At 42.4% G+C, this 26,911-nt stretch overlaps 1 protein-coding gene across 24 annotated transcripts in view; it reads left to right on the top strand.

Moving 5' to 3' along the window:
• The window catches only part of Catspere (catsper channel auxiliary subunit epsilon), a 155,390-nt gene that overhangs the window by 18,392 nt on the left and 110,087 nt on the right, over positions 1–26,911 (top strand). For 18 of the 24 annotated variants that reach the window (XR_010057299.1, XR_005492667.2, XM_039091446.2 and 15 more), the window contains exons 1-5: positions 1,048–1,215; positions 9,299–9,347; positions 23,311–23,384; positions 24,108–24,177; positions 25,661–25,731. Coding sequence is in view for 19 of the 24 variants with exons in the window: in XM_039091446.2 (XP_038947374.1) it covers positions 1,148–1,215; positions 9,299–9,347; positions 23,311–23,384; positions 24,108–24,177; positions 25,661–25,731 (332 nt within the window). In the remaining 5 variants the exon portion in view is untranslated. Of the gene's footprint in view, positions 1–1,047; positions 1,340–9,298; positions 9,348–23,310; positions 23,385–24,107; positions 24,178–25,660; positions 25,754–26,911 lie in introns of those variants that run through there. The other 6 variants (XM_039091442.2, XM_039091444.2, XM_039091441.2 and 3 more) reach the window with 6 other exon arrangements.

The raw sequence follows: 26,911 nt of genomic DNA on the forward strand, positions 1-26,911 counted from the left end.
AGGCAACATATACAAATAAACAAGCTTGCTCTAATTAGTTGCCTGCTTTAATTAAATTGATCCTGATGATTTGGGTCAGTGTTTTTTTTTCTCCTCTCATATTTGGGATTAACACCTTTCAAATCAGTCTCTTCAGAGATAGAATTCAGTGGATAAGACAAATACACCAGCCCACACTTTCCTTAATACTAAACTCTAGTTGAAAGTTAAATTGACCTAGTGTACCTGCATCGCTAGCAACATTAGCTGTGTTTCCTGCTTACAGCTTCCATAAAAAGAATGAAGATTCAATTTCTTCCCTCAACATGGAAATCATTTTGCTATATGAAAATTGAGCTTGACTCAATTTTATCAGAAGATTACAAAGCCTTGACAGCAAAAATCTCTCAGGTGTATTTGGTTTTTAATTGCAGAAACGGCCACAACTATTTATTTCTGTTCATAATGAATGAACTGAAAACAAGAAAAATAGTTTTGTTCTATTTTTTTTAATTAGATATAGTATTTTGCAAATTACTTGAGAGTTTCATGCCTACTGCCCTGGTTAGCTTTTGTCAACTTGACACAAATGTGAAGCACCTGGGGAGAAGTAATCTCAACCGAGGAAGTACTCTATAGATTGATTGATTTGTGAGCAAGTCTTGGAAGCATCTGCTTCGTTGATATGAGAGGGCCCAGCTCACTGTGGCTGGTGCCATTCCTGGCCAGGTGGTCCTGAGCTGTGTAAGAGAGGATGCGGGACAAGCCCCAGGGAGCAAGCCAGTAAGTAACATTTCTTGATTACTCCTTCAGTTCCTCAGTTCAAGGCCATCCTAGGCTATACAGTGTTAGGGGCTGGTCTGAGCTACAGGAGACTACATAGAAAACCAAAACGAAAATCACTTATAATTTCTCTTTTACTAGGTCACCTCGGATTTTTCAAGATTAAGTTATTGTACTGAAAATTAGGTTCATGAGTTCACCCAGTAGCTAAATTTCAGGGTAAGCCCAGAGACCGCTCCCTACCCCCGCGCGTGATTGCCCTGATGCTCTCTGTCCCAGCGTCGCTGCGCACGCGACCACGCGACGGCCAACCAACTGAAGCCTTGGGGGAGTGCTAGTCCTGCAGGCGCAGCAGAAGCGGTTGCTTAGAGGAGGAGTTGGCGCCATGTTAGGCCGGCAGGTGGAGGCGGTGCTGCTGCTCTGGCTGAGCTGCTGTGTCTTGGCTGTGTGGAGGTAGAAAGATGCATCCTGGGCCACTGGCCTTGAAGACCCCTGCTTGTTCCCCGACTCCCCAGCAGATGGCCTGAGTTCCCTCTAGGAGATGAGCTACTGGTCAGCCCTCAAATGCTGTTCTGTGGTACCTTCACGTTGCTGCTGCCTTAGATCATTTAAAAGAATATTAGAGAGACAGATGGATATATATCCATTTGTATGAAAGTAATGTATTTATTTAGGGCTCATCCTACCATACACTATTATTCTTTTTCTTTTCAGTTTGCTGGGTGTTGAAGCCCAGTTCTCCTTTCTCAGATGAATTCGTAAGTTCTTCCTGTACCTGTACCCTTGTTCCTCCCCAAAGTAGAACCAGAGATGGCTAGGGAAGGGCACATTACTTTTGACTTATATTAAAGAGTTGAAACAGAGTGATTCCCCCCCCAATACTGTGTAAATGTAAAGAAATTAACTTCCATCTAGAGTATTGATTTAGATACTGAAGATGTTATGACATTCTGAGAGATCCTTAAAGCAGGTATGATGGTTCAGGATTCAGTAATCACTACCTCGAAAAGGATATCAAAATATTGTAGGTTTCACATGGGTTAAAATGTACCTTAAGCCAGACAGTGATGCCCATGCCTCTAATCCCAGCACTCTGGAAGAAGAGGCAGGCAGATCTCTGTGAGTTTTGAGGACATCCTGGTCTACAGAGCCAGTTCCAAGGATGTCCTGAGAAACCCTATCTCAGGAAAAAGAAAAAAAGAAACTGTAAACTGGAAAATTATTTTCTTCAAGAATGCTAAATAAAAATAAGAATTATTCTCCCCAAAATTAACCTTTAACACAGCCAACAAGGATTCAATGAGCCAGGCATGTGGTGGAACATGCCTTCAGTTCTAGTACTTGGGAGGATCTTAGAGTTCAAGGCCAGCCTGGTCTGCAGAGTGAGTTCCAGGACAGCCAGAGCTACACAGAGAAACCCTGTATCAAAAACTAAAACCACAAACAACAACAATGACAAATCAAACAACTGTAAAGTTTTCCTTACAAGGAGAGAGGGGTTCTTTTTTCCCTAAGGGGTGTATCATGTGAGTTGGTGCATGTGAGTCCCAGAATTCAGGGGGCCAACAATTCAAAGCAAACTTGGGATTATAGTCAGACTCTGTTAAAAAAAAATTTTTTTCATTGAAAATCAAATATAGGGGCTGGAGAGATGGCTCCATAGTTAAGAGCACTGGCTTACAACATTCTGTATCTCCGGTGCCAGAAGATTTGGTACCTCTTCTGTCCTCTGTGGACAGTGCATACACATTGTGTATAGAAATGCAAGATACAATACACATTTAAAAAAATAATCTTAAAAGTGCTAAATTAAATATTAACAGTACCCGTTGTGCAGAGGTCAGTGAGTAAGAGCAAAGGCACTGTGATAACTCGTAAGCCTTTCTTTGATGGTGAAGATACCATGTTTTGTGAGTGTGGTGTGGCCTTATGTTTCAGGCACTCAGTGAACACAGTGAATGCCCCAGGATAGCAGAGACCCCCTAAGGACAGCCTGGGAACGCAGGGAGACTGTGAGCCCTACTGAAACTTTGTTCATTTGTTCTAAACACTAGAGACCTCACCAATGATGATTAAAAGGACCAGGTAGCAAATACATTAGATGTCTCCTAGCAATACAGTCTATGCTGCATCTACTGCTACCTTTGCCCTACTAGAGAAAAGCATTCTGGGTATGGTTAGATGATAAAAATGGATTTACCGCTAGATACAGCTACAGCTAGTCATTCCTGAATTACCCATATTCATGAGTAAAGGAATGCTAAAGTCTCCCTCCCTCCTCCACAGCTCTCTCCCCCTCCCCCTTTCCATGCTAGGGCTGAAGCAGTGTGATTTGGGGAGAAGTGCCAGGTAAAACAGAAATGCTATATAAATGTAAGGACATATAATTCCCATACAAAGTATTGATCTGCAGAGAGAAAAGTTAGGGCTGCTGTGCCTTAGGCACTGCTCACCTTTATTTAACTTATTTATTTAGAGACGGGGTCTCACTATGTAGACTAGGCTGATCTCAAACTCACAGAGATCCATCTGTCCCTGCCTCCAAAGTCTGAGATTAAAAACGTGCCATCATGCCTAGCCATTGTCTACTTTTATTTTGGGGCAGGTTTTCTCACTGGCCTGGGACTCACATTGTTGGTCAGGCTAGCTATCCAGTGACCCCTAACCAACAATGTGACCTCTAGTGAGGTTAGAGTTGTGCCTGGGTTTTGATTGCGTGTGGGTTCCTGGCATTGAACGCAGGTCCTCCTAGCACTTTATTAGCTAAGCTACCTACCCTGCCCTAATATTTTTTTAAAGGATAAAATTTAGGGTCTGGGGTATAGCTTTATGCTAGACATGCATGGGGCCGTAAGTTCAAAGGGCACTTGAAAAAGACAAAGGATAGATTCCCCAAAATTTAACAAGGTGGATTTCAGACTGTTTCATTGTTAGCTATTTTGGAAGATGACTTGTGTAGCTTAAATTCTTCCCTGCCTCAAGTTTTTTCTTTCACAAACATTGTGTTTTTAACCATGTTTGTTAAATAAAAATCATAGAAAGCTTTAGTTTGGACATGAGCTTCTGTGCTGGGCCAAACAGAATTAACCAAAACAGAGGCGAGAATGTCCCCGTTACCTGACCAAAGTCAAGAGGTTAATCAGGAGAGAATTTAACTTTTTGTTAAATGCCTGAAGAATCCAGTTTCAGTCGGTACCATAAGGACTTTGACTGCTTTTGTCCTTAGACTAGATGTGACCTGATATTGACCGACTGTTTTTCTTCTGTTTCCCTGTTCCTGTCTTAGAGAGGTCACATAACCAACCCACATTTTATTCTCCGTTCCTTTCCTTACCCGCACTTCTGTGATTCCAACTTGCTCTGCTCTGCCTCTCAGAATGTCTGTGCGAGTTTATGAAATGAAGCATTGCCTGGTGCTGGAATTGCAAACACAACTGATTAAGATGTCTCAGTTGCTGCAGTTTTGGCATTTGATGATTTCTTTATTCCAGTGGAGATGGGTACTTTCCTAAGTAAAACTAGGGACTCGGTTCCTTTTTCTATGTAATATAGATCTATTTTGAAACTTTTTTGAGTTTGGGAATGCTGGATACCCTAAGAACTGAAGTTAAAGACACTTGTAAGCCACCATGTGGGTTCTAAGAATCTCATCCTGTTCCTCTAGAAGAGTAATCCATGCTTTTGACCCTTGGGCCATCTCTCTGGTTCCTAGATACATTTTGAAACCAGCACTATGTGTGTGTGTGTGTGTGTGTGTGTGTGTGTGTGTGTGTGTGTGTGTGTGTGTTCCCTATTTTTCTCAGTTGATTGGGCATATATTATCTGTCCCACACCAGTCTTAAATCTGTTTCTGGGCTAAATGTCCTGTTGTGTTCCATTGACAAGCGTACCTAGTGCTGAATCAGTCCTACATTCTAGCGCCGTAACTTCATAAGCCTGGATCCCTCCCAGGAAGGTCCTCCATTCTATGACCAGAGGTCCTAGTCACCCTGGGACCCGTACATATTCACATGAACTTGAAAAGAGGCTATTAAGTAGTATATGAAAAATTCTTTTGTTTTTAAATTGGAATTACAATGATTCAAAATGACATCCTTAGGAATATTAAATTCCCCTGTTAACATGAGCATCTTGTGTCCATTTGCATGTTCTGCAGAAATGGGTTCCGTTTTCACTGCTCCCCTGCATTCGTTTGTCTCCTTGCTGCCAGGACGTAGAGCCTGACAAAAGTAACTTAAATGAGTCAGGGTTTATTTCTTCACAGTGTGAGCGTTACATCAGGAGCTCGCAACATCTGGTCACATTGTATCCTCTGCTAGGGAACCCAGGGAGACGAGTGCTGATGCCCACCTCCCTTGGCTTCTTTACTATTCAGTAAGGATGTCCTCAATTCCCCTCCATGAAAGTGTCCCACTCACAATTAGGGTGGAGTTTACTGCCTGAATTAACCTAGTGGAGAAACTGCCTCATGGCAGACCCAGAAGCTTGTCTCCTAGGTGATTCTTGATTGTCAGGTTGATATTAAATGTCATATCTCCCAACCACCCCGGTTTATTTTACACTCAGGATTGAACCTAGGGAGACACGCTAAGCAGATGCTCTATATCTCTGAGCTATGCCTCAAGCCCTCTTCTCCAGCCGACGATTTTATTTTACTTTTTATTATTTATTTCCTAGTACCTCCAAGTGACGTTTTCCTCTTACTCAGGCTTTCTGATGGAATGGCAACTCACGTTCCAAGTTGAGCAATATCTCTGCTGAGTGGAGGGCAGGTGCCCCATTGCTGTGTAGGCAATCTCTTGCATTAAAGACCCTTTAAATTATTAAGTCACACAAAAGCTTGCCGTTTTCTCCATCTCTTGAAATAATGATATGATTTACTCTCTTTAATATTTGTAATGTGCTTCATCTGTAGATTTTCCTAATTAACAATTACTTAGTATAAATCCAGCTCGTTATGGTTTGTGTCCCTGCCTATTTGAATTCCATCTAAATCAGTAATCTTCAATATTTACTTTAGGATATTTGTATCTATGTATTTGGGCTTTAGGTTTTGTTCTGCTCCCTTTGGTTTTTACAAGACAGATTTATTTGTATTATTATATGTGTTGTATATGTGTAGGACATGATATAGGTACATGCGAGCACAGTGCCCATAAAGGCTAGAGGTGTCAGATCTCCTGCAGCTGAAATTATAGGCAGTTTTTTATTTTGGCTTACTGTTTGTTTGCTTGCTTGTTTGTTTTTTTTTTAAAGATTTATTCATTTATTATATATAAGTACACTGTAGTTGTCTTCAGATACACTAGAAGAGGGCACCGGATCTCTTTACAGATGGTTGTGAGCCACCATGTGGTTGCTGGGAATTGAACTCATGACCTCTGGAAGAGCAGTCGGGTGCTCTTAACCGCTGAGCCATCTCTCCAGCCCTGTTTGTTTGTTTTTGAGACAGGATTTTTCAGTGTAGTCCTGGCTGCCCTGGAACTCACTCTATAGACCTAGCTGGCTTGGAATTCACAGAAATCTCTCTGACTCCTGAGTGTTAGGATTTAAAGGTATATGTAGAGGATGGTTCTGACGTTTTGATTGGGGATCCGCATGTGAGCACTGTAGGTCCTGTTCCCTGATTGGTTTTTGATTGATCAATAAAGATGCTAGCAGCCAATGAGCTGGGCAGAATAGGCAGAACTTCCAATTTGCCCTGCAGGCAGGCTAGCAGATACAGGGGAGGAGAAAAGCATTTGCCAAGCTCGGGGGTTAGTGATGGGAGAAGGAGCCATCTGCCTTGTGAGATCTTGGGTGGAGTGTCCATAGGTCAAGTGGGCCTGGGATAGCTGGCGGGATATGAGAAACATAATTAAGCCGTGTGTGTGTGTGTGTCTGTGTGTGTGTGTGTATGTCTGTGTGTGTGCCTGTGTATCTGTGTGTGTGTCTGTGTGTCTGTGTGTGTGTCTGTGTGTATGTGTGTCTGTGTGTGTATGTCTGTGTGTGTGTGCCTGTGTATCTGTGTGTGTGTCTGTGTGTATGTGTGTGTGTGCCTGTGTGTGTGTGTCTGTATGTTTGTGTCTGTGTCTGTGTGTCTGTGTGTCTATGTATGTTTATGTGTCTGTGTGTGTGTCTGTGTGTGTGAGTGTGTGTGTATGTTTGTGTCTGTGTGTATGTGTGTGTCTGTGTGTCTGTGTGTCTGTGTGTGAGTGTGTGTGTGTATGTCTGTATGTGTGTCTGTGTGTGTCTGCATGTAAGTGTGCGAGTGTGTGTGCATGTGTCTGTGTGTGTGTGTGTTTGTGTGTGTGTGTCTGTGTGTGTGTCTGTGTGTGAGTGTGTATGTCTGTGTGTTTGTGTCTGTGTGTATGTGTGTGTCTGTATGTGTGTCTGTGTGTGTGTCTGTGTGTGTGTCTGTGTGTGTCTGTGTGTGTGAGTATGTGTGTGTCTGTGTGTCTATGTGTGTGTCTGCGTGTGTGAGTATGTGTGTGTCTGTGTGTGTGAGTATGTGTGTGTCTGTGTGTGTGAGTATGTGTGTGTCTGTGTGTCTGTGTGTATGTCTGTGTGTGTCTGCGTGTATGTCTGTGTGTGTCTGTGTGTGTGAGTGTGTGTGTGTCTGTGTGTATGTGTGTGTCTGTGTTTGTGTTTGTGTCTGTGTGTCTATGTGTGTCTGTGTATGTGTATGTCTGTGTGTATGTCTGTGTGTGTGTGTCTGTATGTGTGTCTGTGTGTGTGTGTGTGTGTCTGTATATGTGTCTGTGTGTCTGTGTGTGTCTGTGTGTGTCTGTGTGTGTTCCATCCACAGATGGAGGGAACCTGGGCAGGGGTGGTAGCACAGCCTGCCCAGAGCTTAAAGTAGGGGAGCCGAAACTACATTCTACAGGGGTGCACCATCACTGCCCAGCTATAGTCAATTTTTAGCTAACCACTATTGGTGCTGGGAAATGAATTCCCATTCTCTGTTAGAGCAATATATATTTTTAGCCCCTGAGCCATCTCTCCAGCCAACCTCCTACTTTCTCTCTCTCTCTCTTTCTCTCTCTCTCTCTCTCTCTCTCTCTCTCTCTCTCTCTCCCTCTCTTCCTTTCTTTATCTCTCCCTTTCTTTTTGTTTCTTTTTTCTTTCTTTTCTTCCTTCTTTTTAAAAAAAAAAGATTTATTTATTTATTATAAGTACACTGTAACTGTCTTCAGACACACCAGATGAGGGCGTCAGTCTCATTACAAATTTTAGGAGTGGACTCATTCCAATGCAATTAAATATGCAGAGTAGATGTAAAATGGATTATCAAACTGAAGGGAAGGCAGAAAAATATTAAGATGTTTTATATAGAAGTTAGGTCTGGGTCTATCTCCCAGGTCCATGCTCCCAGAATTAAGATTCAGGGTCAAAATATATTTACCGATAACTTGGCCATATAGCTAGGCTCTTCTCCACCTAGATCATAAATTCACCCATTTATTCTGATTTACATTCTGCCATGTGGCTGGTTACCTGTGCTCAGGTAGTATGTATCTGTTTCATCACATCTTCCTGGGAAAATCTCCCTCACTGCCTCACCTCACCTTGCTCTACCCCAGAATTCTTTCTGCCTCCTGGATGTTCCACCTATTTCCTGCCTAAGCCTTAGGTGATGAGATTTATTATTGACAGGTGTCACACCCGTACAAACAAATACAAACAATTGTTCTCTACAGTTTCATGAGCTTCTCCAGCCACGTGTGACCTGTGAGCTTCTGAAATACACTTCAGATGGAGATGAATTTTAAATGTCATACATCAGATTTCAGGAATTTTACTGATCGTTATTTTATTACATTTAGGGTTGAATATATTAAGAAGGTGAACTTTGTCATTTCTTGTCCTTTGTGATTACTTGATAGTTTAATTACATGCACACAGTGGCTCATGTTATATTCCTTGTCTACAATGCCTCTTGAGATGGGCATATGAGATATGCTGAAGTTAAGGTATCCCGGATAATGAATAGTATAAAAATGATCATGAACGTGGACTTAAAGGTTTTATTTCTAGTACTCTAAGATGAAAACTACTGGTGTCTGAAACTCCAGTCTTTGGTTTTCTAAATCCCAGCTAAGTTCATTAGGTGAACGAGTCAAGGCTAATACACCCAGTAGTATTTGTTCTACCAAATACCGGTAATGACTATGGCAACTGGGTGTCCAAATCCGAGCACTCAGGGGAGTGAGGCAGGGCTTCCAGGAATTTGAGGCCAGCCTGGGCTACGTAGTGATTTCCATTCTAGCCTGGGCTACATAGTGATTTCCATTCTAGTCAGGGTCATGTTTCAAAATCCAATATGAATAAGGAAGGGGACTTGCCTCTCATGCCATTTTAACACCTCCCAAACTGAGCACACCCTGACCAGCCATACTGAAGGGTACTGGTCACTGACCTTACTTTAGCTCTAGGTTCACTTCCCAGGGAGGGCAGAGTTGTTAGAAGCCTGGGTATCCCCAGACCATGTGTAGAGTCTCTCATATGTCAGGTAGAAACTGCTGTTAATATTCACGTCCTGTCTTTTCCTCCACAGATACTCCATGAAAAGCACAATATATTCGATCTTTAGTACCAGGAGTTCTGTAAGTATCGGACATCTTTTTAAAAGATTAGTATTTCTGAACTTTTAGGAGTCATACTTTGTTTTACTGTTACCTCTGTTTAGGGGGTACTTAACTCGGCATCTTCTCTCTCTTCTCATTGTCACATTGCTATCGGGACCCCCGCTGACACATGTACATAGTGTCAGGACCCGTCTGGTGTGGGTCTAGAATCCTGACTCACGGGCAGGTGAGGGAATGAAGAAAGGACTGACACATTTGGTAAAGCTGGGGGGTCAGGTGGGCTGTACACTGTAATGGAGTCCCATCTACTAATCGCAAACCTGGAACCCGATGTGTTTATCATGCACAACCCAGGAGAAGGGTTTGCTAGTCTGGTTAGGAGGTCTCTGTATGTCAGAAGCCTAAGGCTGTAAACACGAGCAGAGCAATGTGCAGTTGCCAAGTTTCCCACTTACACCATAGAAAGACGGTTTTGCCAGCTCTGAGCCTGGTCCATATGGAGACCAACAAGGTCTGTCAATTTCCTGAGCTTCATCTACCCTGGTCCCTGTTGTGGCTCTGCCCAGGTCTGCAGTAAATATTCACTCGGGACTCCCTATGCTCCCTACAATATACAACGACAAAAGGCAGGGCTCTTCTGTGTGTTTATGTTGCCTAAATATTGGGAAAGAAAATAGTAACTGTTATTCAACAATTGTAAGTTTACAGCAGAGTGAAATCAGAGCTGTAAATATAAGTTCCCCTCAGGTATAAATCTCAGTCGCTGTATTACTTTTAAAAACGTTTAACACACTATCTAGCTCATTACTTCCCTTTTAAAAACTTATGAGTATATGAGCGTTTTGCCTGCATAGAAGTATGTGCACCACCTGTGTGTAGTAGCCATGGAAGCCAGAGGAAGGCTTTGGAACTGGAAGCTGGAGTCCCAGGCAGTTACTTGTGAGCTGTCCTAAGGATGCTGAGGAACAAACCTGGGTCTTCTACAAGAGTACCAAAGGCTCTTAATAGCTGAGCCATTTCTCTCACCCCATAGTTCATTTCTCTTCATGCTGTCTACTTACAATGATAATTTATTAATTCAGGTGTACTTCCGTGTCCCCCTAGTGATGGACATATGGCTCCTTACCACCATAAACAACTCTGTGATGAATGTGCTTCTACAACACTTTTATGGGCCTCTGCAGGCTTTTGTCTGGGGAGCTTTTGGTTTTGTTGTTGTTTTTATTGGCTATCTTTTATTTACATTTCAAATGTTATTCCTTTTCCTGATTTCCTTACCAGAAACCCCCTATCCCATCCCCCTCCTCTTCTTCTATAAGGGTGTTCCCTTTCCCCAACCCTCCTTCACACCCCCCCCCCCCATATTCCACTGCACTGGGGAGGGTGGGGTCCAGCCTTGGCAGGACCAAGGGCTTCTTCTAACATTGGTGCCCAACAAGGCCATCCTCTGCTACATATGCAGCTGGAGCCATGTGTATTCTTTGGGTAGTGATTTAGTCTCTGGGAGCTCTGGTTGGTTGGCATTGTTGTTCTAATGGGATTGCAAGCCCCTTCAGCTCCATCAATCCTTTCTCTAGCTCCTCCAATGGGGACCCTGTTCTCAGTTCAATGGTTGGCTGCAAGCATCTGCCTCTGTATTTGTCATGCTCTGGCAGAGCCTCTCAGGAGATGGCTATATCAGGTTCCTGTCAACATGCACTTCTTGGCATCATCAATATTGTCTAGTTTTGGTGGCTGTATATAAATGGGCTGGATCCCAGGTGGAGCAGACTCTGAATGGCCAATCCTTCAGTCTCTGCTCCAAACTTTTGTCACCATATCCCCTCCTATGAATATTTTTGTTCCCCCTTTTAAGAAGGACTGAAGCATCTGCACTTTGGTCCTCTTGAACTTCAAGTGGTGTGTGGATTGTATCTTGGGTAACACAAGCTTTTGAGCTAATATCCACTTATCAGTGAGTGCATGCCATGTGTGGGGATTTTTTTGTGATTGGGTGACCTCACTCAGGATGTTATTTTCTACTTCTATCCATTTGCCTATGAATTTCAAAAGTCATTGTTTTTGAGAGCTGGATAGTACTCCGTTGTGTTAATGTACCACATTTTCAGTATCCATTCCTCTGTTGAGGGATATCTGGGTTATTTTTAGCTTCTGGCTATTATTAATAAGGCTGCTATGAACATAGTGGAGCACGTGCCCTTCTTGTATGTTGGAGCACCTTTTGGGTGTATGCCCAAGAGAGGTATAGCTGGGTCTTCAGGTTATACAATGTCCAATTTTCTGAGGAACCTCCAGACTGATTTCCAGAGTGTAACAGTCTGCAATCCCACCATCAATGGAGGTGTGTTCTTTCTACACATCCTTGCCAGCATCTGTTGTCACCTGAGGTTTTGATCTTAGCCATTCTGACTGGTGTGAGGTGGAATCTTAGGGTTGTTTTGATTTGCATTTCCGGATGACTAAGGATGTTGAACATTTCTTTAGGTGCTTCTCAGACATTCGATATTCCTCAGCTGAGAATTTTTTGCTTAGCTCTGTACCCCATTTTTAATAGTGTTATTTAGCTCTCTGGAATCTAACTTGAGTTCTTTGTATATATTGGATATTAGCCCTCTATCAGATGGAGGATTGGTAAAGATCTTTCCTCAATCCGTTGGGTGCTGTTTGTCCTAATGACAGTGTCCTTTGCCGTACAGAAGCTTTGCAGTTTTATGACATCCCATTTGTCAATTCTTGATCTTACAGCATAAGCCATTGGTGTTCTGTTCAGGAAATTTTCCCCAGTGCCCATATGTTCGAGGCTCTTCCCCACTTTTTCTTCTATTAGTTTGAGTGTATCTGGCTTGATGTGGAGGTCCTTGACCCACTTGGACTTGAGCTGTGTACAGGGCTATAAGAACGGGTCGATTTGCATTCTTCTACATGCTGACCTCCAGTTGAACCAGCATTATTTGTTGAAAATGATATCTTTTTTCCATTGGATGGTTTTAGCGCCTTTGTCAAAGATCGAGTGACCATAGTTGTGTGAGTTCATTTCTGGATCTTCAATTCTGTTCTACTGATCTACCTGCCTGTCTCTGTACCAATACCATATAGTTTTTTTTTTTTTTTTAAGTTACTATTGCTCTGTAATACTGCTTGAGGACTTGAGGTCAGGAATGGTGATTCTCCCAGAAGTTCTTTTATTGTTGAGGATTATCCTGGATTTTTTGTTATTCCAAATGAATTTTCAATTGCTCTTTCTATCTCTGAAGAATTGAGTAGGGTTTTGATGGGGATTGCATTGAATCAGTAGATTGCTTTTGACAATATGACCAGTTTTACTATATTAATCCTGCCAATCCATGAGCATGGGAGGTCTTTCCATCTTCTGAGATCTTCTTCAATATCTTTTCTCAGAGACTTGAAGGTCTTGTCATGCAGTCTTTTCACTAGCTTGGTTAGAGTCACACCAAGGTATTTTATGTTATTGTGACTGTTATGAAAGGTATCATTTCCATAATTTCTTTCTCAGTCTATTTATCCTTTGAGTAGAGGAAGGCTACTGATTCGTTTGAGTTAATATTATATCCAGCCACTTTGCTCAAGTTGTTTATCAGACTTAGTAGTTCTCTGGTGGAACTTTTGGAGTTACTTAAGTATACGATCATATTGTCGGCAAATAGTGATATTTTGACTTCTTCCTTTCCAATTTGTCTCCCTTTGACCTCCTTTTGTTGTCTGGTTGCTCTGGCTAGGTCTTTGAGTACTGAATTGAATAAGTAGGGAGAGAGTGGGCAGCCTTGTCTAGTCCCTGATTTTAGTGGACTGCTTCAAGTTTCTCTCCATTTAGTTTAATGTTAGCCACTGGTTTGCTGTATATGGCTTTTACTATGTTTAGGTATGGGCCTTGAATTCCTGTTCTTTCCAAGACTTTTATCATGAAGGGGTGTTGAATTTTTTCAATGCTTTCTAGCATCTAATGAAATGAGCATGTGGTTCTTTTCTTTGAGTTTGTTTACATAGTGGAATATGTTGGTGGTTTTCCATATATTGAACCATCCCTGGATCCCTGGGATGAAGCCTACTTGGTCATGATGGATGATTGTTTTGATGTGCTCTTGGGTTTGGTTTGCCAGAATTTTATTGAGTATTGTTGTGTCAATATTCATAAGGGAAATTGGTCTGAAGTTCTCTTTCTTTGTTGGGTCTTTGTGTGGTTTGGGTATAAGTATAATTGTGGCTTCATAGAAGGAATTCAGTAGTGCTCCATCTGTTTCAATTTTGTGGAATAGTTTGGACACTATTGGTATGAGGTCTTCTATAAAGGTCTGATAGAATTCTGCACTAGACCCATCTGGTTCTGGTTTCTTTTTGGTTGGGAGACTTTTAATAACTGCTTCTATTTCTTTAGGTGTTATTGGACTGTCTAGATGGTTTATCTTATCCTGATTTAACTTTGTTACCTGGTATCTGTCTAGAAAATTGTCCATTTCATCCAGATTTTCCAGATTTGTTGAATATAGGCTTTTGTAGTAGAATCTGATGTTTTTTTTTAATTTCCTCAGATTCTGTTATGTCTTCCTTTTCATTTCTGATTTTGTTAATTTGGATACACTCTCTGTGACCTCTGGTTAGTCTGGTTAAGGGTTTGTCTATCTTGTTGATTTTCTCAAAGAACCAGCTCCTGGTTTTGTTGATTCTTTGTACAGTCCTTTTTTTTCTACTTGGTTGATTTTAGCCCTGAGTTTATTTCCTACTGTCTATGTCTACTCCTCTTTGTTGTGTTTGCTTCTTTTTGTTCTACAGCTTTTAGGTGTGCTGTCAAGCTGCTGATGTATGTTTTCTCCTGTTTCTTTCTGCAGGCACTCAGCGCTATGAGTTTTCCTCTTAGCACTGCTTTCATTGTGTCCCATAAGTTTGGGCATGTTCCTTCATTTTCATTAAATTCTAAAAAGTCTATTTTTTTCTTTATTTCTTCCTTGACCAAGTTATCATTTAGTAGAGCACTGTTCAACTTCCATGTATATGTGGGCTTCCTGACATTATTGTTGTTATTGAAGACCATCCTTAGTCCGCAGTGATCTGATAGGATGCATGGGATTATTTCAATCTTCTTGTATCTGTTGAGGCCTGTTTTGTTACCGATTATATGGTCAATTTTGGAGAAGGTACCATGAGGTGCTGAGAAGAAGGTATATTCTTTTGTTTTAGGATGAAATGTTCTATAATCTGTTTTGTTCATAACTTCATTAGTTTCTCTCGGTCTCTGTTTAGTTTCTGTTTCCATTGATAATAGTGGGGTGTTGGAATCTCCTATTATTGTGTGAGGTGCAATGTGTGCTTTGAGCTTTAGTAAGATTTCTTTTATGAATGTAGGTGCCCTTGCGTTTGGAACATAGATATTTGGGATTGAGAGTTCATCTTGGTGGATTTTTCTTTGATGAACATGAAGTGTCATTCCTTATTTTTTTTTGATAACTTTTGGTTGAAAGTCGATTTTACTTGATATTAGAATGGCTACTCCAGCTTGTTTCTTGGGACCATTTGCTTGGAGGGTTGTTTTCCAGCCTTTTATTCTGAGGTAGTGTTTGTCTTTCTCTCTGAGGTGTGTTTCCTGTATGTAGCAAAATTCTGGGTCCTCTTTGCATATCCAGTCTCTTAGTCTATGTCTTTTTATTGGGGAATTGAGTCCATTGATGTTAAGAGATATTAAGGAATAGTGATTGTTGTTTCCTGTTATTTTTGTTGTTAGAGGTAGCTATGTTTGTGTGGCTTTCTTCTTTTGGGTTTATTGAAAGAAGATTACTTTCTTGCTTTTTCTAGGGTGTAGTTTCCCTCCTTGTGTTGGAGTTTTCCATCTATTATCCTTTGTAGGACTGGATTTGTAGAAAGATATCGTGTAAATTTGGTTTTGTCATTGAATATCTTGGTCTCTCAGTCTATGGTAATTGAGAGTTTTGCTGGGTATAATAGCCTGGGTTGGCATTTGTGTTCTCTTAGTGTCTGTATAACATCTGCCCAGGATCTTCTGGCTTTCATAGTCACTGGTGAGAAGTCTGGTGTAATTCTGATAGGTCTGTCTTTATACGTTACTTGACCTTTTTCCCTTACAGCTTTTTATATTCTTTCTTTGCTTTTTGAGTTTTGTGTTTTGGCTACTATGTGACAGGAGGAATTTTTTTCTTGTTCAATCTATTTGTAGTTCTGTAGGCTTCTTGTATGTTTATGGGCATCTCTTTCTTTAGATTAGGGAAGTTTTCTTCTACAATTTTATTGAAGATATTTACTGGCCATTTAAGTTGGGAATCTTCACTGTCTTATATACCTATTATCCTTAGGTTTGAACTTCTCATTGTGTTCTGGATTTTCTGGATGTTTTGGGTTGGGAGCTTTTTGGGTTTACACTTTTTTTGATGGTCGTGTCAATGTTTTCTATGGTATCTTCTGCCCCTGAGATTCTCTCTTCTATCTCTTGTATTCTGTTGGTGATGCTTGCATCTATGACTCCTGATCTCTTTCCCAGGTTTTATAATACCAGGGTTGTCTTTCTTTTTTCTTTGTGATTTTTTTTTTCCTACATGGAGAAGTTTAATGAAAGAAGAAGAGTAGAGGAGAAGAAAGGCCGGCCATGAGCACATGGAGGAAAGGAGTGGGGGGTTGAGAGAAAGGACTGGGGAGAGGGGAAGAGCAGGGTAGAGAAGAGAACAAAGAGCATGATTTCTTTATTGTTTTTGTTTTCATTTTTAAATCTTGGATGGTTTTGTTGAATTCCTGAACCTGTTTGGTTGTGTTTTCCTGTAATTCTTTAAGGAATTTTTGTTTTTCCTCTTTAAGTGCTTCTACTTCTTTACCTCTGTTATTCTGTATTTCTTTTTTTTTTTTGGTTCTTTTTTTCAGAGCTGGGGACCGAACCCAGGGCCTTGCGCTTCCTAGGTAAGCACTCTACCACTGAGCTAAATCCCCAGCCCCTTATTCTGTATTTCTTAAGGGAGTTATTTATGTCCTTCTTAAAGTCCTCTACCATCATCATGAGATGTGATTTTAAAATCCAAATCTTGTTTTTCCAGTGTGTTTGGATATCCAGTATTTGCTTTGGTAGGAGAACTGGGCCCTGATGATGCCAAGTAGTCTTGGTTTCTGTTGCTTAGGTTCCTGTGCTTGCCTCTCGCCATCAGGTTGTCTCTGGTGTTAGCTTGTCTTGCTGTCTCTGACAGTGGCTTGACCCTCCTGTAAGCCTGTGTGTCAGGACTCCTATAGACATGTTTTCTTTCAGCCAGATCTGGGAACAGAGAGCTGCTCCTGGGTTTGTGTGACCTGAAACTGCCAGGCAGGTTGCTTGGAGCAGAAAAGTTGGTCTTACCTCTGCTGTCAGGTGGGTAGGTACTCCTGGCGACTGACTTTCAGCTCTTTTCCAGGCAGAAACCCGAAGGGTTTTGCTCCTGCCTGCTCCTAGGTCCCTGTGCCTAGAGGGCACAGATGGCACTCTACTTTTTCTTTAAAGAATTATTTATTTCAAGGCATGTTCCTTGGAGCAGAAGAGTTGGTCTTACCTCTGCTCTCAGATGTGTAGGTACTCCTGGAGACTGGCTTTTGGCTCTCCGCCCAGGCAGAAACTGTAAGGGTCCTGCCCTTGACTGCGTCTAGGTCCCTGTGCCCAGAGGGCAGAGAGGGCACTAGGTGGGTTCCTCTTGGGTCAGGAATGTGGGCAGAAGTAGTTGTCTTCCTTGAACTCTCAGGATTCTGAGAGTCCAGCTTTCTCCCTCAAGGGATTTAGGTACAGAGGACTATGGGACTGGCTCAGCTCCAGGCACAGCCAGAAACCGGCAGTGTCCTATCCCATAGGACTTCTGCCGTTGTGTGTCCTAAGGCCACCAGGCGGGTAGCTTGGAGCAGAAGAGTTGGTCTTACCTCTGCTTTCAGATGTGTAGGCGCTCCTGGCCACTGGCTTTCAGCTCTTGGAGCAGGCAGAAACCGGAAGGATCCTGCCCCTGACTGCTCCTAGGCACTAGGCAAGTTCGTCTTGGGTCAGGAATGTGGGCAGAAGTAGTTGTCTCCTCTGAGGTCTCAGGATTGTCTGCACTTTGGTTTTGTTGTTTGGTTTTGTTTTTTCTTTCTGTAGCCAAGAGCAGAGTTAATGGACTACAGAAACTCCATAAGACACTTCCTAAAATGACAATTAACCTTATACTATCCACTCAGTGTAGATCTTTGCCAAAAAATAGAAATTATTTGATTTTCTATTTTTTAATGAATCTATTCCTAAGTCAACATTGGATGTCTTCTTCAATCACCTTATACTTTTTTAAAAACTGATTTGTTTGTGTGAATATTTTCTGCTTGTATATATGTTTGGCATGTATGTACCACCTACCTCTAGAAGTCAGAAGAGGATGTTGGGTTTCATAGAACTGAAGTTATGGATGGTTTCTCTGCAAGAGCAACAAGTGTTCTAAACCCTGAACTTTCTCTGCAGCCCATCTTGAATTTTTTGAGACAGAGTCTCTCAGTGAGTCTTGAGTTCTCCGATTGGCTGGACACCTGGGCAGCGAGCATCAGGGATGTGGTTCTGCTGCCACAATGCTGGGATTACACATAGCTCTTCCCTACCCAGGTTTTACATGAGTCTCGGGGATTGAATTTAGGTCTTCAAGCTTGCACAATAGGCACTTAACCAATCAACTAAGCATTCTCTCTCTGTCCCTCTGTCTCTGTCTGCCTGTCTGTCTCCTTGTCTCTCTGTCTGTCTCTGTCTCTCACTGTCCCTCTGTCTCTCTCTGTCTCTCTCTCTGTCTGTCTTTCTGTCTCTGTCTCTCTCTGTCTCTGTCTCACTCTCTCAGTAAATCTGCTTTTTCTCTGTAAATAATCATAGTCCTAGGAGAACCTGCAAAGAGACATGGTACCCTTCACTTAGCTTCTTTCAATAGTAATATCTTGTATAATGGGCACAATATTGAATGGTTTTTTTTTATTTACATTTCAAATGTTATTCCCGTTCCCAGTTTTCCAGACATATGCCCCATCCCATCTCCCTCCCCTTCTCTTATAAGAGTGTTTTCTTCCCCAGCCACTTCCCACCCACCCCCAACATTCCCCTACACTGGGGGAGGGGGGCAAACCTTGGCAGGACCAAGGGTTTCTCCTTCCATTGGTGCCCAACAAGGCCATCCTCTGCGACATATGCAGCTGGAGCCATGGGTCAGTCCTTGTATAGTCTTTGGGTAGTGGTTTAGTCCCTGGGAGCTCTGGTTGGTTGGCATTGTTTTTCTTATGGGGTTGCAAGCCCCCTTAGCTCTTTCAATCCTTTCTCTAATTCCTCCAAAGGGTGTCCCGTTCTCACTTCAGTGGTTTGCTGCTAGCATTCACCTCTGTATTTGACATGCTCTGACTGTGTCTCTTATCCAGTTCCTATCAGCATGCACTTCTTAGCTTCATCCATCTTATCTAGTTTTGGTGGCTGTATATATATGGGGCACATATGTGGTAGGCTCTGAACGGCCGTTCCTTCAGTCTCTGCTCCAAACTTTGCCTCCATATCCCCTCCTATGACTATTTTTGTTCCCCCTTTTAAGAAGGAATGAAGCATCTGCATTTTTGGTCAATGTTGTTGTTTTTTAAACAAAATTTCAGTCATTTCATGTTACCAGATGAAGACTCAGGAGCCAGATGCTGGGGTCAAAATCTCAAAGAGGCAGAGAAAGCACCCAGCTGACCTTCCTCAACTGACGTCCCAGAAGAGCCAGTTCTCCTTCTCAACACTGTCTTAGAAACCCTTCAAACTCAGTGTTCTTCCTCTGTACTTCCTGTGTGCCTCTCTATCTGTTCCGACTTCCTCATACTCTGTGGTGTTTTCCTATGTTTATTCTCTGTCCACCAGTTGCTTGCTCAACCTCTTGACCTATGGCTGGCTTTAATTCTGTTTACAATATACAGAAAGCTCTTGGGTTAAAGGTGTGCGATGGGGCTGAGACAAAGAGAAAGGTTTTCCCAGCACACAATCTCAGGGTCTGCAGTGGGTTCAAATATCCTGCAGCTGGAGGCATTCACATTTGTTTCCTCGTGCACGTTTTTGTATGAGTTGCTCTGTGCAGGTCTATCCCATGCGTTGTTTTATATAATTCCCACCACATTATATATTTCATTATAGAAACTGTGCTGTCTGGCGACTCCCCCCAGCTCCAACTCTCAGACTGTTTACTCAACCTTGGCCTTAACCTCAACATTCCTTGAGGCTTAAAGCTAATCTATCCCTTCTTGGCAGTAGGAGAACACTTCTTGCCTGCGGTTATCCATAGACACCACAGTATTTTCTCAGTCCATCCTCTCCTGACAAATTTGGGGTTCAACCCAGATCCTCTTCCTATTGATTTTTTTTTCTTAGAAATGATTCTATTTGTAATTTTATTTGTTATGGGGGAGGGGCTGCATGCCACGCCATTCCTGTGGGTTGTAGGGATCAAACTCAGACTGTCAAACTTACGGACACGCACCTTTACCAGCTGGGCCACCTTGTTGGCCAAGTTAAAAAAAAAAAAGTATGAAACTATCTTTCCCTACCATTAAGTTTGGAAGAGTAGTTAAAAATAACTCTTCTGGGGCTGGAGAGATGGCTCAGTGGTTAAGAGCACTGACTGCTCTTCCAGAGGTCCTGAGTTCAATTCCCAGCAACCACATGGTGGCTCACAACCATCTATAATGGGATCTGATGCCCTCTTCTGGTGTGTCTGAGGACAGCAACAGTGTACAGTGTACTTACATAAAACAAATAAATAAATCTTTAAAACAGAAAAAAGAAAAAAATAATGTTATGAGGACTTTGTAGCCAACAAGATTTAAAAAAAAAAAAGGGGGTTGGGGATTTGGCTCAGTGGCAGAGCGCTTGCCTAGGAAGCGCAAGGCCCTGGGTTCGGTCCCCAGCTCCGGAAAAAAAAAAGAAAAAAAAAAAAAAACTCTTCTGGTTGCCTGAGTTTTATAAAGTGCTCAGAAGTCAGGGTGCCTTCCATGCCAGCCCTGCTGCCAGCGACCCTCCTTCAGTGTGTGTCTCTTCCTGTGCAGTGGCATAGCTCTGGGCAGCGACTGGCCAGATGGTTTTGAAGTTCATAGATTCCTTGCGCTGTTTCTGTGGTTGTCTAGGACTCAAGGGTGGTCCATCCCAACATGCTTAGAGCATGGGACTTTTGCAGGGTGCTTCGTCTCTGAGTTGAATCCCTCAGTGTCCAGGGAGGGGTTTTGCTGTCCTTCAGGTTTGGATCTTTTTGGTTCTACCCTAGAAGGTCTGTTTTTAAGGAACCATGTGTGGCTTTAAAAGACTTCATCACTGACCACTAGTTGCACTGGTTACTTTCCTTATTGCTGGGATATAAGCAAAATACCTCACAAAGCACAACTGAAGGAAGGAAGAGGGTAATTTTATGGCTTATACTTAAATGGGATATATCCCATCATGGTGAGGAAGGCATGGGACAGAGAGAGAGGTTGGCTGGTTGCACCTAAAAGTGAACAGGAAATGAGATCTAGTATAATACCTCAAGGTCTGCTTTCAGTGACCCAGTTCCCCCAGCACGGCCAGAGAGTCATAAAACCTTCCCAGTTGGCACCACCAGGTGGGGCCCAAGTGTTCAAGCACACGTACCAGATGAGGGGGTAGTTCACTTTTAAACCACACTAGGAGTCTCTTTCCTCAGTCTTTAGATTTATCAGACTGCACACAGCCTGGGTCTGGGTGGTCCAACATTGACCGGCTCCTGGTGGAAAGACAGTCTGGTACTTTGGCATTCTGGAGACCAGGGGAATTCCTAAAGACATCCAAGTTTTCCCTCTGCATCGGATCCTGAAGAAGTAGCTTCTGACACCAGCAAAGGAGTGTCTCAGCAACAGAATCACAGAATGGAATCACTTACGACCAAGAGCAAGAGCAAGCAGGCAGAAAGCAGTAGCTTCCTTCTTCCTTGTCCTTTTATGTAAATGAGATGCCACCGGGAGGTGTGGCCCAGATTTAGAATGGGTCTTTGTACCTCAAATGATCCAATCAAGAAAAACCGTCACATGTGGGCCCAGCTGCTTAGGTTCTAGGTGTAACCAAGAGTACCCATCACAACAGAAATTTATAAGCCTTATTTTCCCCTACAAATAAACGTTATTTTCTTTCTACAGACTCCTTTTTCTCTTTTCAAAAAATATCTCCTTTCTTCTGGGTGATGTTCTCTGCTGCTTTTATTCTCATACTGACAATTGAGATTGTTTTTAAATATATTTCTTTTGTACACATTAATGCTATAAGTATCCTTTTAGCCATTACTTATATATGTTAAATGTTGATAACATAAAATGCTACCCCTGATTTTTATTTTTTGGAAATGTTATTTGACTTACATTGTTTTCTTCAAAGAATCATTCAGAAACCTACTTTGTCTGATTCATTTTTGCTTTAAGATTACAGACACTCTATAATTTTTTTCCACCTAAGTTTATGAGGACTTTTAATTTTATTTTGCTCATATTGAAAAGAATACTATTGTACTGGCTGGTTTTGTATCAACTTGACATAAGCTACAGGCATCAGAAATGAGGGACCCTCAGTTGAGGATATGTCTCCAAGAGATCCAACTATAAGGCATTTTCTCACTTGGCTATCAACGGGGGCAGGTCAAGCCCATGGTGGGTGGTGCCATCCCTGGAATGGCGGTCCTAGGCTCTATAAGAAGGCAGGCTGAGCAAACAAAGCAAAGCAAGCCAATGAGCAGGGCCCTCTATGGCTCCATGGCCTCTGCATCAGCTCCTGCCTCTAGGTTCCTGCCCTGTTTGTGTTCCAGTCCTGACTTCCTTTAGTGATGAACAGCAATGTGGAAGTGTGAGCTGAATAAATATTCCTTCACCCTCCCCCCAACTAGCTTCTTGGTCATGGTGATTCATGCCAGCAAGAAAAACCCTAAGACATGTACATATTGCAATACTTCATTGAGGTTGGTTAAGCCTTTCTCTATAAATGTGGTCAATTTTGCTAAATGATCTATGTGAGAGTAAAAGTATATATTTTATATTGGTTAAGTTTTAGACTCTCTATACATAGCTAATAATGTCTGTCTGGGTGTTATATATTTGACCCAAACACACTGAGTTTTACTCCTACCCTCCTACCCTTCCTCTCCCCTCCCCTCTGTGTGTGTGTAGGTGTGGGTGTCATGATAGTGTTGTCTGTGGTGTGTGCTGGCACCCCTGGGGAGCAGAAGAGGAAGTGGGGTCCCATGAATGTTGACACAGGAGCTTAGGGGCCTGATGTAGGTGCTGAGATTCAGCACTGCCCCCGCCCACAAATTCTCCTTTGATGTCCTACTTTGCTGAATTGTAGTAAACATTCCAGCACGGGGGTTTCTTCTTGCCTTTGACCATTTGTGTTCCTGGAGGAAAAACACACAGCCTTATATTTTTAAATATGTCATAGGCAGCAGCAACTGTCCACCTTTCATGCTCTTAGAATCTACTTTCCTACCTACCAGTAACTTTGAGTGACTGTGTTCCTCCTGGGCTGCTCTTAACTCTGGTTGGTGAGTCCACATGACCACATTTTTATGGCTCAGCTATCCTGTGGTGTCTCTCCTCCTCCTTCTGCTTGTTTTCCTCTTCCATGGTAACTCCCTTCTGCTTCTCCTTCCTCCTCCTCATGACCCAAAGCCCAGGAACCTAAACCCTGTGCATGCCTCTTCTCCCCAGCTCGTGCCAGCTGACATGTTTATTTATCAGTCAGAATTAATTGGGTGCAGGGTTCCTCAGTGTCTTACCTGTAGACTCTGTCTTCTTTGTGGCAAAGAGATTTGGGGGACCCAAATTACCATTAGAATGCAAGTAGCCCACTACACATAATATCAAAGGAGCTGAATTTTAGTTGTTTTTTTTTAAAGCAATACAAACCAGATAGTTGAATCCACAACCAAACAGTGAGATGAAGAGTGGTTTGTGGTTTGTTGTTGTTTTTATTAACATGAACTTTCACCTTATTTCTTAGATCATCCTAGAGTATGAAGGAGACACATTTAAATCGTGGGATATACCGGAAGGTTGTAAAGTTCAAAACAAATCGTAAGTTTGTTGTTGTTGTTTTGCCCTATATATACATCCATTTCTTCCTACCTCGGAAAAATGACATTTATTCATGTAATGTATACATGAGCTCAGACGTCAAAGCTCTGACTTCATTTAAACCTCCTTCCACTAAACAAGTGTGAAAAGAGGCGAGCTCACTTGGAAAGCAGAAGGAAAATGCACTAAGGAGGTTTGAATGAGAATAGTCCTCACCCCGACTGACTGCTCTTCCAGAGGCTATACTTTTGCATGTTTAGTCCCCAGTCAACTGTTTGGAGGGATTAGGAGGTATTTAAGACAACCCTTGTTGGAATAGTCACGTCCTTGCTGGAGGAGGTGTGTCACTTGGGGTGGGACTTCAAGTCTCAGAAGCTCGTGCCAGGCCCAGTGTCTCTCCTGACCTGCTGTCTGTGGATCAGAATACGCAGCTCTCAGCTACTGCTCCAGTACCCGTCTGCTCCCCACCGTGGTAGGAGACTAAGCCTTTGAAACTATAAGCAAGTCCCCAACTGCTCGGTTTCTTGTAGAGTTGTCTTGGTCACAGTGTCTCCTCACAGCAGTGGAACGGCAGCTGGGGCAATTACTATATTAGAGGACGTTTTTGTCTCTTATTCTAGCATCCAGTTAAATTGTTTATGCATAAAAGTTGTGGGTGGGTTTTTAACCAGTCTCTTATTCAGTTGCAATTCCTTCTTCTTGTCTGTTCTTCCTGAACACCAGATCACCCAAGACATTGCTATACTGTAAAACGCCTGGTAATCACAAGATAAGCCCAATCAACATCAACGACGTAAGTTGATTTTATTGATGTTCTACTGAATCTTGAGAAGGAACCACAGTCACCTTCTCCTTTAGCTTTTCTACCACAAATTGTTTTAGTCATAACTAAAAGGAGCTGTTTTAAAGTTTCTGCAAGTCTGTCATTATTTCTCGTGTCAGTATAAATTGTGAAATGATATTTGATTTTTACTCTGTGTCCAGTTTTTAATTGTTTGTTCACTCATTCGTTATGCCGAGGATTGAGCCAAGACCTTGTACGTTCTTAGAAGGGTTGCACCATTTCACTAGCACCGCAACCCAACTACTTAGCTTCTCCATCACTTAGAGGCTTGGTAATGCCACTCCTGGATGAGTAAGTCTAAGTCAGACATTGCTTTGGTGACAGCCGAAACCAAAGGCAAATTTGAGACTTATTTTTTAACTCCCCATCCCCTTCCTTCAATTCAAGAAAATATGTGAATGCAGATCAATAACAGTGACATTGACTCTGCTGACGTGCAAAGCAGACAGATATTGATGACAACAGAAAGCATCTGCACGTATTGTCAGACATACCCCGTATCCTGGGCGGTTGAGAACTGCTGAGCCAGAAGAGTGATGGAGTTGAGTGTCAACATGGGAGAAAAATGACAGTGAGAAGAGCAAGTTGCCAGACAAGTCTAGAATGTAGAGGGAAGCTGAGGAGTTAATGAATGTCCATTAATAAATCCTGATGTGGTTTCTTTCTGCCTTTGAGCATTTTTGTTCCCAGATGAAAGCATACATCCTAATTTAATTTAATTTAATTTAAATTTAAATATGCCTTAGGCAGCACCCTATCTGTGCAGCTGCCTACCCTCCATGCTGCTAGAATCTATCATCCTATTGATAACTCCAGGCTGTTAAACCCACTATTTCTGTGTTTTATCTGGGCTGCTCTTAGCTACAACTGGCTTGCCCACAGGGCCAGGTTTTCCTCATTCTACCTTATGGAATATCTCTCTCTCTCTCTCTCTCTCTCTCTCTCTCTCTCTCTCTCTCTCTCCCTCCCTCCCTCCTTCTTTCCCTCCCTCCCTTGGTGTCCCTCCCTTCCCCTCCCCCTCTATCCCCCTCCCTCCCTCTCTCTCCTGCACATTCTTCCTCTCCTCCTCCACACTTCTTGTATCCATGGTGGCTTCTCTCTACTTCTTTTCCTTGTGGTTCTCAAGCCCAGGAACCTAAACCCCATCTATCTCTCTTTTCCCCAACTATTGGCTGCCAGCATCTTTATTCACCAATCAGAATTAAATTGGGGGCAGGGTTCCAGAGGCTGCCTGCAGACTCCAGATTTTGGAGCATCATATTAAACAGTTAAAGACAAAACCTCAAAAGCCTTCTGTAGGTGTAATATTAATTCTAGTCTGAAATCTGTTTTCCTCTAAGGTAAGGAACAGTCCTCTGGGACATTTAGGCTTATATCCACATTTGAAGCTATTTCAGATGTTACATATTTTTTCATCTGTATTTTCTCTTAGATGCAGGAAGATGAACGGCTCCTGACTGTGGATAGTTCTAACATTTGCTTCTTGTGGTATTACACAGTTGTGTAAGTAAAACACAATATAAAGGTAACTGAGGCACTCAGAGTATTTTGCTCTCACTTAAAAATCAATCACAAAAATGCTTCATCCACATCACGATTTGCATACAAATATCTATTCACCAACCAAGATATTCTCAAAGGTATTGCCAAAGTAGTGTTGAATTAGAAGTTATAAAAAATTAAAAAAAACTGGGGTTGGGGATTTAGCTCAGTGGTAGAGCGCTTGCCTAGGAAGCGCAAGGCCCTGGGTTCGGTCCCCAGCTCCGAAAAAAAGAACCCCCCCCCCAAAAAATATATATATATATCTACAATTCGAGCCCTTACCGCATTTCCATATCTGTTTTGTCTTGTCATTTTATTTTATCATTACCTTTATTTTATGTTCATTGGTATTTTGCTTGCATATGTCTGTGTGAGGGAGTTGGATCCCCATGGAATACAAGCCTCCATGTGGGTGCTGGAATCCAACTCGGGTTCTTTGAGAGAACTGAGCCGTCTCTCCAGCCCCATCTGTCTGTTTTCATATAGGCTCTCCCTGTATACCTCTGCCTAACCTGAGCTTAGCATATAGACCATGATGGCCTCCATCCTGCAGTGATCCTCTTGCCTCCGCCTCTGCAGGCCTGTGCCTACCAAGTGACCAACATTGCCCAGCCTGAGTTTTCTACACATTTTCCTTCTCTCAGTTTTCATGATGATGACAGGCATGTAAGAACCACCATCCCTAGGTAACAGAGAAGGATGTACGGATGTGCCTCTGTGTGGGTTGAATATGAGAACCAAACTACAAAGGTGCTGGAAGACAGTGCCAGGCTTGACCTGGCTTCTCAGACCACGGAGCTCATCTGTTTTCACAGTCTCCATCTTGCATCATTCTTCAGTCACCACTTAATACAGGAATGGGTGAGCATAACTGAAAGGAGGAAGCAGCTTGATAATACTTGATTAATTGTGCTGCAAAGGTATTCAATAAGTAAAAAGTATTCAGTGAGCAGAGACATGCTTTAGCATCAAGAGGAAGGTAGAACACATTTTGTACTTGAATGGAATGCACCTCTTTCTTTTTATCTATATCTGTTTTCTTAGAGGAAACCTTCCTCCCTCTTCCATAGTAATAGCATGTGGTTCATGTGATTTGTACAGTGACAATGCTGTACCACACTCTTCCCTTGCTGCATTAGCA

This window comes from Rattus norvegicus, chromosome 13 (genome assembly GCF_036323735.1).
Source record: "Rattus norvegicus strain BN/NHsdMcwi chromosome 13, GRCr8, whole genome shotgun sequence".
NCBI classification, from domain to species: Eukaryota; Metazoa; Chordata; class Mammalia; order Rodentia; family Muridae; genus Rattus; species Rattus norvegicus.